We start from the raw sequence: 12,659 nt of genomic DNA on the forward strand, positions 1-12,659 counted from the left end.
CATAACTACAGAATAATAATAATAATAATAATAATAACAAAAAACCTGCATTAAAAATATAATGCTATTATCGTCCCAAGAAAATTGGCAGTGGAAGCTAAGTAGCTCAAGCCCATTTTTGGAAGCAAATGAGATATCAAATTGATAGAGCTCTAGCAAAGCTATTTAATAAATTATCCCAGGCAAGCCATTGCACATGGTAAAAGTACAAAATTATTTTCTCCTCTTACTTTCAGTTATAAACTGGGCCAGCTTTAGAGACTGCATCACGTATGCTCATGGGCAAATGAAAGAAGGATTTGAAATATGACTGAGAAAACTAAAAAGAAAATAAAAATACTCATTGCTGAGAAATGAACTGAGCAAACAGCTGTAACTTAGATTTTAAGCAGTACTTCATGAATGTGAAGCATATAGTGCTACCACTTTGGTGAATGGTAAAACAGACGTACTCTTAAGCCACACCAAAAGGCAGCTATTCTAAATTAATTTTTTTTTTCCCTTTCTGGGCTTGTTTGAGAATTTATTAGAGATACTAAATAAGATCTTATTTTAAGTAGTGATCTTATTTTAAGATTGGCCAAACCTGGTCTTTAAAGTGTTTAAAAAGCTGTAAGGAGAAACACATTAGTATTTAGAGATTATACTAGTTCACAAATTCATAGGATAAATACCATTAAGTTTTCCAATGATTTGACAACCTTATGGAATGAAAGCACTCAAGTTTACCTATTTTCTTCTGTGACAGGGCAAACAATTTGACTCAGACTAAAAATTACCTTAGAAAAGTACCCAGCACTGATTTGAAGATAGCAATATTTTGGAAGCTTTCGTTCAGCTAAACTATCCTCTTCTTTCTTTCTTCCTTTCTCTCTTCCTTTCTTCCTTTCTTCCTTTTTTTCTTTCCTTTCTTTCTTTCCTTTCTTTCTTCCTCTCTTCCTCTCTTTCTTTCTCTCTTTCTTTCTGTCTTTCTCTCTCTCTTTCTTTCCTTCCTTCTTTCCTTCCTTCTTTTTTCTCTGATGTCGGAGAAAAGATAATCCACCTTTCAAAGAGTTGCTTTGGAAGCATACAAGAGATTAGGATTTTGAAATAATTATTACAAACTTTTAATTAACCAAAAGTTTTTTGTATTCTGGATACCAAAACTTTGAAATATGCATTGCTAGTTTTTTGAGTTGCAATGCACTTATTGTAGCTTGTTAAAATCCTAGGTTGCACAGTCACTTCACAATGCTACTGTACCTTATGTGCAGTTCTGAGATAGGACACATATTGCAGGTGAAACTACAGTATCAACAGAGTGAATATATTATAAAGACCATAAATCTGGTCCCAGCAGGAAACCATGTTTCAATTGTTTATAAGGCCCAGATGAACTACCGCAAATTATGCAGTTGCCGGGTCTGGGAAGTGATTATTTTTAACTGAAAGTGAAATCACCATTTCTTGAAAAAAAAGAAATATACTTCAGCTATGAAAGGGACAGGGAGAAGTAGGCAGATCAATAGAAACCTTCTCAGCTGGTGTGAATTGGCACTGGTAAGGAAAGCTCCTCTGATGCAGTGTCACAGGGCTCTGTGTTTTCTTTCTGCAGGAAAGCAAGCAGCAGGTGGCTGCAAGGAAGATGAAGATAAGCCTGGAAAGTTTCTGCAGATCATTATGAAAATGCAGTTTGGTCTCACAACTGCACTTATTCTTTTTTTCTCTTTTTTTTTGTTGTTTTTTTCTTTTTCCCCACCAAGAGTCCTGTGTGATGAGAAGTGCAGCAAGGATCAGCAGAATTCCAGGAACAGTCACTGTATATACAATTTTGGCTAATAAACCAGCATAAAGCATGTCAAAAAAGTGCTGCATAATTTAATCAAGACAGAATTTGTTTTGTTTCGTTCTGCACACTGTTCATTCCACTGGAAAAGAGATGGTGGTGTGGATGTCTAGAGAGTTCTTTAGCTGTGCGAGTACACAACAATTTAATTTCAATGTGGCTTTAGAAACTGGTAAGCTAACAGAGCTTCACAAAGGAGTAAGAAAAAGAAGACCTTTTCAGTGGCTGTGGCTGGTATTCAACATAAGATCCTCACCAATTCGGAGGGTGTCATTTCTGAGACAGCAGGAGACTTTATATTCTGGAAAACTTGTGAGATCTTTCTAATTTTCCCCACATCCTTTGGCTGAGCATCATTTGAGATTCAGGATAATTCAGAACAACTTGAACTCCCTCGTATTTGCCACATAAAAGTAGGTTAAAAACACATAGGAATGAGAGAGTTCGATTACCAAACATGTTTTAAAATTGTCATTGTATTCATTACAGGTTTTGTTCATGCTCTTTTATTTCTGCATATTATCAGCTTTACATGAAGAGAAGGTGGAACCTGAGATGCCGTGAAGATTTCAGGTAACTTCTCCTTTTCAGAAAGTATTCTTCAGTAAGAACAACTTACCTACGGAGTTAGAAAAAAAATATTTAATGGTTTTGAAGCCACATGGAAAAAAAATCTGTATCAGTCAAACACATAAAAAACTCTGCTATTAAATCACAAAAGTTGGTAGCAAAACACAGCAATGCTTGAAATAATTTTCCATTGGTACTTATAAACTTCAATCATTTTTTTTTTTTAGTAAGAAACTGATCTCAAGTAGCTTTAAGGCAGCTAGGAAATCCATCAAGTGTTTTAAAATCCATAGTAATCTGAGATGTATTGACTCAAAACCTGGCTATAAACAACCAAAGGGAAAATGACTTACCAACGTGCCATATATATGTCATGTCTAACTCAGTTCTGGGAAAGATGAAGTTGACTGGCAAACCATGAAATAATTTAAATACAAGATGTCCTTTAAACCTATCTATAATGATCTATCCCATTTAAAAACAAATAATTAACAAGTACACAAATAATAAAAGAAATCTGCAAACTCTGTTTGCAAGAAAAATCTGAGAAACATGACTCTGAGAAACAAACTCTTGAAAGTGGTCCTTTGAAGAGATCCAAAAGAATTACCGCAGCATATTTTCAGAGTGACAATAATGTGAATTTAACTATACCATCTTCTAGGACAGTGACAAAAGGGGACTTGCCAGAATGTACACCTGTGTATATGCATAAATATTTGTACATTTTTAAATTGGCAATAGTACATTTCTATTCTTGCTAGGGAAAACACAGACAAGGAAAACCTATAAAGCCTTTAACAGACATGAAATCCACACAGACTGGGGTCTTCATCACATTCACCAGCCGGTAAGACAGTTACTGACCCCGGATGACCCGTCACCGTGGGGCTTGGCTGCAGCCGCCCCTCCCAGATCCCAGGCCGGGAGCAGAGGTGACAGCCCCGAAGGCAGCGAGCTTGGGGCCGCACACCCGGTACCTTTGCTCGTCGGGCACCGGTCCCCCACCGCCCGAAATCGGGTTGCTGCGAGGGGCGACCTACACCCCACACCCACGAGTGGCCATCCCCGCGCCCCCTGCCACGAGCGGGACCCTTCGCGCCCCCCGCTCAGCCGAACGACCGCCAGGCGCTGCCCCCGCAGCCACCCCGCTCCCCTGGCGGGGCAGGAACAGGGGCAGGGTCCGGCTGCCGTCGGGGCCTGCCGGGGGGCGGCGGGGGGCGGTGCGGGGGCGGTCGCGGCCGCCCGCCTGGGCCGGCCCTCGGCGGGGGGAGCAGATATAGGCAGGACCGCAGCGCAGAGGAGAGACAGTGGTGGGCAGCGGCGCGGAGTCGACCGGGTGCCCCTTCCCTGCTGGCGGGCATCGGCCTGCCCTGAGCGCCCGGGACGCGTCTCGGAGGGGAGCCGGCAGCGGGTCCGCCGCTATGGGGATCGGAGACGGGCTGGGGCTGGCGGCGGTGCTGGCGGCCGCTGTGCTGTGCGGAACAGGGGGGCTCGCCGGACGCGTCCTCAGCGGTGAGTGCGCGGATACGGGAGAGGCTGGGGCGCGGATCGTGTCCGGCGTCGGTGCGGGGGCCGTTGTGGGACTTCAGCGCTAACAGGAGCAGGGAACCCCCGAGGGGAAGAACAGGGACCAAACCCACTCGTCAAATGACCCACGTGTTAGAGGCGAGCTGTGAAACCTACTTCTGAGCGCGCCGCCAGAGCTCACCCGGAGCATCCCTGCCCCGGCGGATTTCGAGAAGCTCTCGCTGCAGCCTTGGCTTTGATAAACCTGTCCTGGCCGATGAGGCTAACCTGGGATTAGCGCATCCGTCAGAGTTGGAGGCAGCTATAGGTTTCGGTCTTGAGAGGGAGAAAGCCAGGTGGGCAGACTTCTGCAACGGTCCTAAATCAGTTCCTGCCAATACGGAGTTGTCTTGTACAGATAAATTTTAAGATTTGATCGACTGCCTGCATAATGTAGTTCTGTTTTAATTGTTTAAAAAGGTAGTGCATGTACTTGCTACAATGTCTTCTTAAGGAACATACATGAACATTAAGATTTGTTTGCATCTATACAGGAATGTTCCTATTTGTAATATAGTTAGGAGAAAAAAAAGCAAACTTTTAAGAACATACAGCATAAATAGTTTTGTTATGTGTGGATATATCTACAAATTGCTAACGCAAGAGGAAGACAATGCTTCAGAAATCTGTATCTAACATTTGAGCTTCGACTTCATTTAAGAGCTGTAGGATCACATTTTACTTCCAGCACACAGGTACATATGCTCAGAAGCTGCTAAATTTAAGGCTAAAGAAAGGCTATTTTAAATTGCACTTTGGATCAAACCCTCTAAGCTAAAGCTAACAGGCTCTCAGAGACGTGTTGGGTGTGCAAGCACACCAATACATTTGTCTTGAAACAAAGATTTACACACTTGACTGCACTTGTTGACCAATTATGTGTAAATCTCTGTATACGTATGTAAGAACGTGTCTTTACAAAATGATTTCAGAGCAATGCAAATTATTTTTAGTCAATTGTTTCAGAGGCTGTAGCATGCCAAGAAAACTTTCCTGTAGTTTTTTTTGTAGCAAACATTGAGTTGCTGAATTCAGGTAATTTTCATAGTTGCTGATAGAATACAATCACTAAACCATTTCAGTGATGTCTTATTTGAAGCAACTTCATGTGCAGAACAGAGATGTGTTGTTGGGCTTCTGGTGAAGCTGTATCTTCCAGGAAACAATACTGAAGCAGCAGTACTCCAGCATTTTGATAAAGCTTGCCTGCCTGAACTGTACCCTGAAATGCCTCATCTGCCTCTGTTATAATGTAAATTGTACAGTAATACACAATGCAGCAAAGCTCTTAGCTTAACAATTTATATGAAAACTATGTAACACTTTCATTTTAAGGAACAGTGAAGATTACTCATCCATGAGATGCATTTTACATTAGTATTCTCAGTGCAGGAGTCCATGTGTGGCTGAGGAAACCCTGTCCCTTCATCTTCTAGCTCAAGCTTTTGCATTTAAGTGGCATATGTAACAAACTGACTAAAGGTCCAGCTTTTAAAACAATGTGTAATATGTGGATACTGCTTACTCAGACTGTTCCTAGATGCAAGTAGGGCTTTGGGGCTTTGAAACAATACAGGCTCTACCTCATATTTCACTGAGGCATTTCAAAGCATGTGATGAGTCTCATGCCACTGTATTATGTGGCTAATACTTGGCTGGTAGAATACAGAAAAGGGTTTGAAGCAGCTTACAGAAGGAACCATTTATGTACTATCAGGTTTATAAGCTGAAGTTGTATTCGTTAGGTAAAGGGAATCCATACTAGGCAATAACAGCCAAAGATACTTAGCATGCTTGTGTCAGAATATTCTGAAATAATGTCAGGTGAACTCTTCTCATGAGGACCACACTCCTATCTTGCCACATGCACATGGGTAGGTCTAGTACTAGTAGTACTTTGCACTCTTGAAACAAAAAATAGTACTATGGAATTACTGATCCATGTGTGCTCTCCACCTGGCTTCCATTTAGCTTAAATGCATGTAAGAACAATCAGTTCTATAGGCTGAAACAGGCTTTCATTTAAAATCATAAGTCTACATCTTAAACAGACCTGTTTCTGAAAAATTGCTAATTTATGTTTCAGTCATCATAATCTAGAATAAATGGAAATCTCACTGCTCTCATTCCAAATAAGTTAAATATATAATCCCTATTCCTCAAGTAGAAAGTGTTCCTGAAATTGACTTGAGTGCTGATTGGAACTTGTGGAAAGATTCTCATTTACTGCAGCAAATTTGCAGCAGACCTGGCGGTAATTGCAAAATTGCAACCATTTTCGCCACAGTGTCAAGAAGATAGAAAAGGAAGGGCCTATCTTTCCAAAATGCCACTTCCTTAGGTAAAGGTTTTCTCTTTCTTTTTCTGAGTATGTTAATTTTCCTAGACTATAATAAAAACTATTATCTGTATCAAACAATTCTTATTGAGGTGTTCTTTGTCATCTTTAGTTTGGAAATTGTTAAAGAGAAGTAATAAAAATGCTTTGTAATTTTTAATGTAGTCAGAGGGATGTTCTGTGAGCGGTGCTCACAGCCTCCATAGCAGAATATTTAGTGTTGCCAGAGAATTGATTCTTAAAGAAAAAAAAATCGAAGCAGGCTCAGGAGAAACTGCTGAGTCTGCCTTGATGTCCCATGACATCACAAAGAACATGAAGTGATGATAATGCAGTTTGCAAAGATGCAATTACTTTAAGTATCTATTGGGCAGGAAAGATGCAAGCTAATCTTATTACTAATCATTTAACAGCCTATGTATTAATCATAGATGTTATAATTTAATGGCTGCTGTTTGCCATCTTTTTGTATTTCTATGGCTTTTAAAATTTTGGGGTTTTTTTGCTATTACTATGCATCAGGTGCAGATTAAATATTGATACAATATTTTAAAGCAATATGTATCTCTTTTGTTATAAAAGTATTTGGATATATGAAACACTTAATGAAGAAAAACATTTGGTGGGTTCTGAAACAACAAGGGTTGCCCCTAAACTGTAGGCTTATTTCTTCAGATGCCTTGAAGGATATGGATATATTCATTCACAAAGCTTATGACGGGATTTGAGTTGGTCATAAAATATTGTAAAGTAAGATAATTAAAGAAGTATCTTCAGAGGTAATGAATTGAATAGAGATAACAAACTCTTTCTCAAATGGCACAATTTAATTTAGTTCAATTGGCTTGGCCTGCTTATTACACCTGAGTTTTGTCTGCCAGACTTGAAGGTTTCATCTACAGAAAACTTATATTGTGTGTGGTGTGTGGTTTTTGTTTAGTTGGCTTTTGGTTTGTCGGGGTTTTTTTTTAATTGTTTTGGGGTTTGTTTGGTGGTTTGTGGGGTTTTTGTTGTTGTAGTGTGGTGGTTTGTTGTTGTTTTGTTGTGAGGTTTGTTTGTTTGGTTGTTTGGTTTTGTGGGTTTTTTGTTGTTTTGTTTTGTTTTTTTGCTTGGGGGTATGGACTGTTAATTTCATGCTGCATTTGTAGCTCAGAATTTGAGAAACTATAATTTGAAAAATCACTGACAGTCTTGTCTAGAGGATACACATGCAACAGCTGTTTACTGAACACAAAATTTTGTTGTGAATGCCCAACATTTGGTTTCATACTGTTAGTGGATATACCTGCCCAACATGGTACAAGATCTTTTCGTTCACTTGTAGGTCTTGGTAATCACTAAAATTGAGACACTGAGAACTGCAAGGGAAGTTGAGAACTTAACTCCCTTAGACTCCTTTATTAATTCCTCTTCTTGTACACCTGGTCTTAGCAATGTCTTGTTGGGAACAGTCAGTGATCTGGTTTCTTAATGTGAAATGAGCTGATGACTTGGATATAATGCATGTTTCTACTAAACATTTCTTGCCCCTAACCAAGAAATTCCATTACACATTGTGGGAAGACACTTTATATTAGGTAAACTGCTATGGCTCATAGACAAGGACCCAGATGTGTGATGGTGGATGAGTCCTTCTACAACAGAGTCAAAATATGAAAGTACTTAAATCAGTTTCAGGAATCAGACATCTAGATTAGAGGCAATCCCTCTTTATCAACCCTGTAAAGCTTTCCTTGCCTGTAGGGGAGAGCTGTGCTGGTTGGCCAGACTGCAGCTCTACTCAGGGGCTAAGGAAAAAGTGATGAAAAGTTCTAGCATTTTGTGTCGGAGGAGCATGCTACTTTTCCAGGAATACAACTTCTCCTTCTCAGTATCTTTTTCAAAGATAGCAAAAGGCATTGAAATTATCAAACTCATGATTGCCAGGCCTTGGTATCCCACTTGGCTAATGGGCCCAACAGAAAATACCTACCATGGAGGGAGCTATGATACATAGTATGCGGGACAGTATGGATAGTCTGCATATCTTTCACATGGTTTTTCTTGCTCCCAGTGAGACAAGGCTGATGCACTGTCCCAGTGCAGCAGGTAGGTGCAAAAAAAGCCTCTTGCCTTGTTGAGGTCATGTTCTGTACCTTGACTTTACTTCTCCATAGTTCAGGTCTGATTCTGTGTAGATGGCACTTCTTCTTTGCTTTGGTTCAAAAAGTGCTCCATACAGCACCATTTTTTAAATACTAATTCTCATAATAACCTTCTCTTTACAAATCTCTCTTGGATCAGAAAAGAATGTATAGTACTAATATGAAATAAGTAAAATGAAACAATGACTTGATAGTAATTACCATACTGTAATGCCATACTCATACCTGTCACTCACTAGTTGGAAATTGAGTCTCTTGTTGAAGCAGTTCTGACTCCCACCACTGACAGACAGTAAGAGCTTCACTTCCAAGCAATCTTACGGAATTTTGTTGTGAGTCCTAACTAAACAGCTGGCATGGCTCTAAGTAAATCTAAATGTACCTGTAGTGTACAGGTAATCATTCTAGACTTGCTTTATAAGCAATGAAGGAAAAAAAAAACCAAAACACAGTAGTCTTAAAGTGTGTTTCTTTGCATTTTAACATAGATCTTGAAAATACTGCAGATATCCCTAAAATGCTTGATTCTTTCAGTTGTCTACACAGCGAGGTCAGTGAGCCAGCTCAGATATGGACAGGCACATTGTGAAAGGCTAAATTTTGATGAGATTAATCCCCCTCTGTATATCTCAGTGGTTTCTTCCCATGCAGGGTTGTATGCATGTCATATGAATTAACCAGTCATGCTTTAACTCCATTTGAAAGGATAATTCACCCTAAGAGAAAAACATTTTATTTTATTTCTCCTTCCCTCAAAGGTCTCTTCTATTTTTGCCCTAAGTGAGCTGTCATGAGTTCTAAGATCCCATGTGGATTGACTTTTCCCCCTTTTTTAGTAGAAGATGAATGTATAGGGACTTGCCTGTTGCTTTTTCTTTTAATTGTGGAACAACTGCAAAAACATGAGCAGTCCGTTGCACTCTTCACTGAGATGCATATAGGGTATTACACCCCAGGAAACTTCCATAGGAAAGTCCATAAATCAAAGAAATTAATATAACTCCTCATCCATATATATGTACACACATATATATACAAACATATATATACACACACATATATAGGTACATATATATATATATATATATAAAATATTTACTTATATCTTTAGCAAATACAGGTATTTTGGTAACAAATGCTTAAAAATAAACTTGGAAAAAGGCATTCAAATTTCATTGAAAAATAACAAGAGAAAATATGATACTCTGGATAATGATTGATCAAAGGTATATATTAATGACAAAAGAGTTATGAACTATTTCATTCTAGAGACAAAAATAAGAAATGAGCAGTCAGCAGAAACTCTCTGAATTACTTTATGTCTGTGAGAAATCCTGTAGTCTACTAATGTATACAAAATTAGGTATGTGTGAAAATGTTTCCTGATTTGGGACAGGACAATAAGCATACTCCCTGCTCCCCTAGGCCAGCACACATTATACTTAATCCATTCAGACTCTACAGTTTTTGTCAAGTCTATTCCCAAACATGCTGACAACTTACTAGCTGCCATATTATGTCTGTCTTAAAAGTATCTGGGAAATCTGTTCTGGTCTCCACAGCTACCCAGAAAACTATTGATGAGAAGACTTAATTTGCCAGTCTTGTCAGTGTTTGTGTCAGCCTTTATGCTTTTTTTTTGTTAAGCAGCTGAAATGATGGAACACACTTGGTGTGTCTTTACACTGTGATATATAAAAAATACACACACCCCCCCTAATATAATAAATAAGACTTCAGAAAAATGAAAACAATCAAGCAAAAATTCTGCTAACTACTTTGGCAGTATTTACACTGGTAGCAGCTTCAGCAGTAGGTGTGTTTAATTTTTGTTGTGTTTGTTTGGATTTTCGTTTGTTTTGTTTTAAAGTCCTGGCTAAATAATCCACATCCTGGAGGAGATTTGTGTAGATCTTTGTAACACATCATGTTTCCTCTTTTTTTGAATAGGTTCTAATAGATTCCATTGACATTTGGCTGTTATTGACCTACCTGCTTGTGCCTGTGGAAATGAGTAAGGTTATTTATACCTATGAAGAGTGTTATATTTTGAGTAATTTTGCATTTTTTTTTTCTCAACAAACATAGTTCACTGTTAGAGAAACTGAAGTCCTAAGCATCTATTGCAAAAGAAAATGTTTGTGCTTCATGTCTTTATGCTCATGATGAGTTTTTTCTTACTGCTAATTGAGAAGGTGCATATTGTGCTGTGTTGAAGTGCAAGTGTGTCCTTTCTGTGGATACCAGTGCTAAGTATCTAAGTGCATTGTCCTCACCATGCTCAGTGATGTCACTAGACCTCTGAAAGACAAATGGGGAAAAACATAGATCCCAATCCAGTCTCAGTTCCTTCTTAACATGAGAAAAGGGAAGGCAACTTGAAATTTTTAGAGGATTGTCTTGGCAACTATGTTGGCACTTCGCATGACCCTGAGGCAGTGCAGTTTTGCGCGGGCCCCTTACAGAAGCAAGTGGCTATCTGCCATGATCAGCCCTGTGATATATACCCATAAAGTTCACATGGTCAGAAGACAGAAAAACCGTTATTACAGGAAAAGCTAAATAGATCTCAGGCTTTACATTTATGATGTGCTGGATATCTGAAACAGAGCCAATGCCAAAAAGTAGGTATATTTCACTTAGAGAGCAAACCTCTCAAGGCTTTAATGTTTTGAACTGGGGAGGAAAAGAAGTACTTGGGAAATACTGTATAATTTTTATTTTTGTTTTTTGTTTGTTTGTTTTGTTTTGTTTTGTTTTGTTTGACACTGACACATTGCTTGAATCAGTAACTAAAACTGTTTCATAAAAATGGATTATTATTTTCCAGTTGAAGACACCCTGTATTGATTTACATAATTGTAATTGTATGTTTTCCTGCAAGGGTAATTATGGATGGGGAAGTGTTGATTGGCTTCTAATGAGATTTAGACATCAAGCTATTTCTTTACAACTCTGTTATCAGTGGCCTGAGATCCCTGCCATGTATGCCAGGGCTGAGAAGCTAACTATACAAAACAAATGTGTGCATTATTGGCCAGTAGTGTTGATCTGATGAAGGGTAGGAAGGCCATATAGAGGGATCTGGGATGTTTGAATTGTTGGGCTGAGGCCAATTGTATGAGGTTCAACAAGGCCAAGTGCTGGGACCTGCCCTTGGATCACAACAGCCCCAGGCAGTGCTACAGGCTTGGGGAAAAGTGGTTGGAAAGCTGCCTGGCAGAAAAGGACCTGGGGGTGTTGATCAACAGCCAGCTGAACATGAGCCAGCAGTGTGCCCAGGTGGCCAAAAAGGCCAACAGCATTCTGGCTTGTATCAAAAATAGTGTAGCCAGCAGGACTAGAGAAGTGATTGTCCCCCTGTACTCAGCACTGGAGAAGCCTCACCTTGAATCCTGTGTTCACTTTTGGGCCCCTCACTGCAGAAAACACACTGAGGTGCTGGAGAGGGTGCAGAGGAGGGTGATGAGGCTGGTGAGGGGCCTGAAGCACAAGTCTGATGAGGAACGACTGAGGGAACTGAGGCTGTTTAGCCTGGAGAAAAGGAGGCTGAGGGGAGACCTTGTCGCTGTCTACAGCTACCTGAAAGGAGGTTGTAGCGTAGGGCGTGTTGGTCTCTTCTCCCATATAGCAAGCATTAGGACAAGAGGAATTCCTCTCAAGTTATGCCAGGGGAGGTTAGGTTCGATATTTGGAAAATTTTCTCCATGAAAAGGGTTGTAAAACACTGGAACAGGCTGCCCAGGGAAGCAGTGGAGTCACCATCCCTGGAGGTGTTTAAAAGATGCATAGACGAAGCTCTTAGGGACATGGTTTAGTATCAGAGTTAGGTTAATTGTTGGATTAAGTGATCTATGATTCTGTGATTCAGTATTTTCTTTGTGAAATGAGTGAATAAACCTATTGTTGCTTGGTGAAGATGGCAGTCTTCATGAGGGCAAGTACTCTAGTTCCCTGTACAGCAAGAACAAACCAGTTTCTGAAACACCACATCTCTGATTTTGAAGATCCAAACAAATTTGTAGTCTGCCGTGTGCAAGATAAATCCTCCCACTGCCTTATTCAACAAAATAATGAATTTATCTGTGTTTTGCAGAGCAAGCCATCTTTGCTTGTGTCTTCCCAAGACCTAGAACAATGTAGGCTCTGAGCACATTGAGGTTTTAACAAAACTCCCCCAATATAATCTATTTAGATGAATGCTTGTCATCAG

The 12,659-nt window shown here is 39.7% G+C and overlaps 1 protein-coding gene across 2 annotated transcripts in view; it reads left to right on the forward strand.

The window, feature by feature from the left end:
• Positions 1-3,819: 3,819 nt before the first annotated feature.
• Positions 3,820-12,659, forward strand: part of CHODL (chondrolectin) — a gene marked incomplete at both ends in the record, with an annotated part of 29,961 nt that continues 21,121 nt past the window's right edge. For both annotated transcript variants that reach the window (XM_080362366.1, XM_080362367.1), the window contains one exon: positions 3,820-3,910. In XM_080362366.1, the coding sequence (XP_080218492.1) occupies positions 3,820-3,910 (91 nt within the window). The remainder of the gene's footprint in view (positions 3,911-12,659) is intronic.

The sequence above is a fragment of the Nesoenas mayeri genome (genome assembly GCF_963082525.1).
Source record: "Nesoenas mayeri genome assembly, chromosome: 1".
Taxonomy (NCBI): Eukaryota; Metazoa; Chordata; class Aves; order Columbiformes; family Columbidae; genus Nesoenas; species Nesoenas mayeri.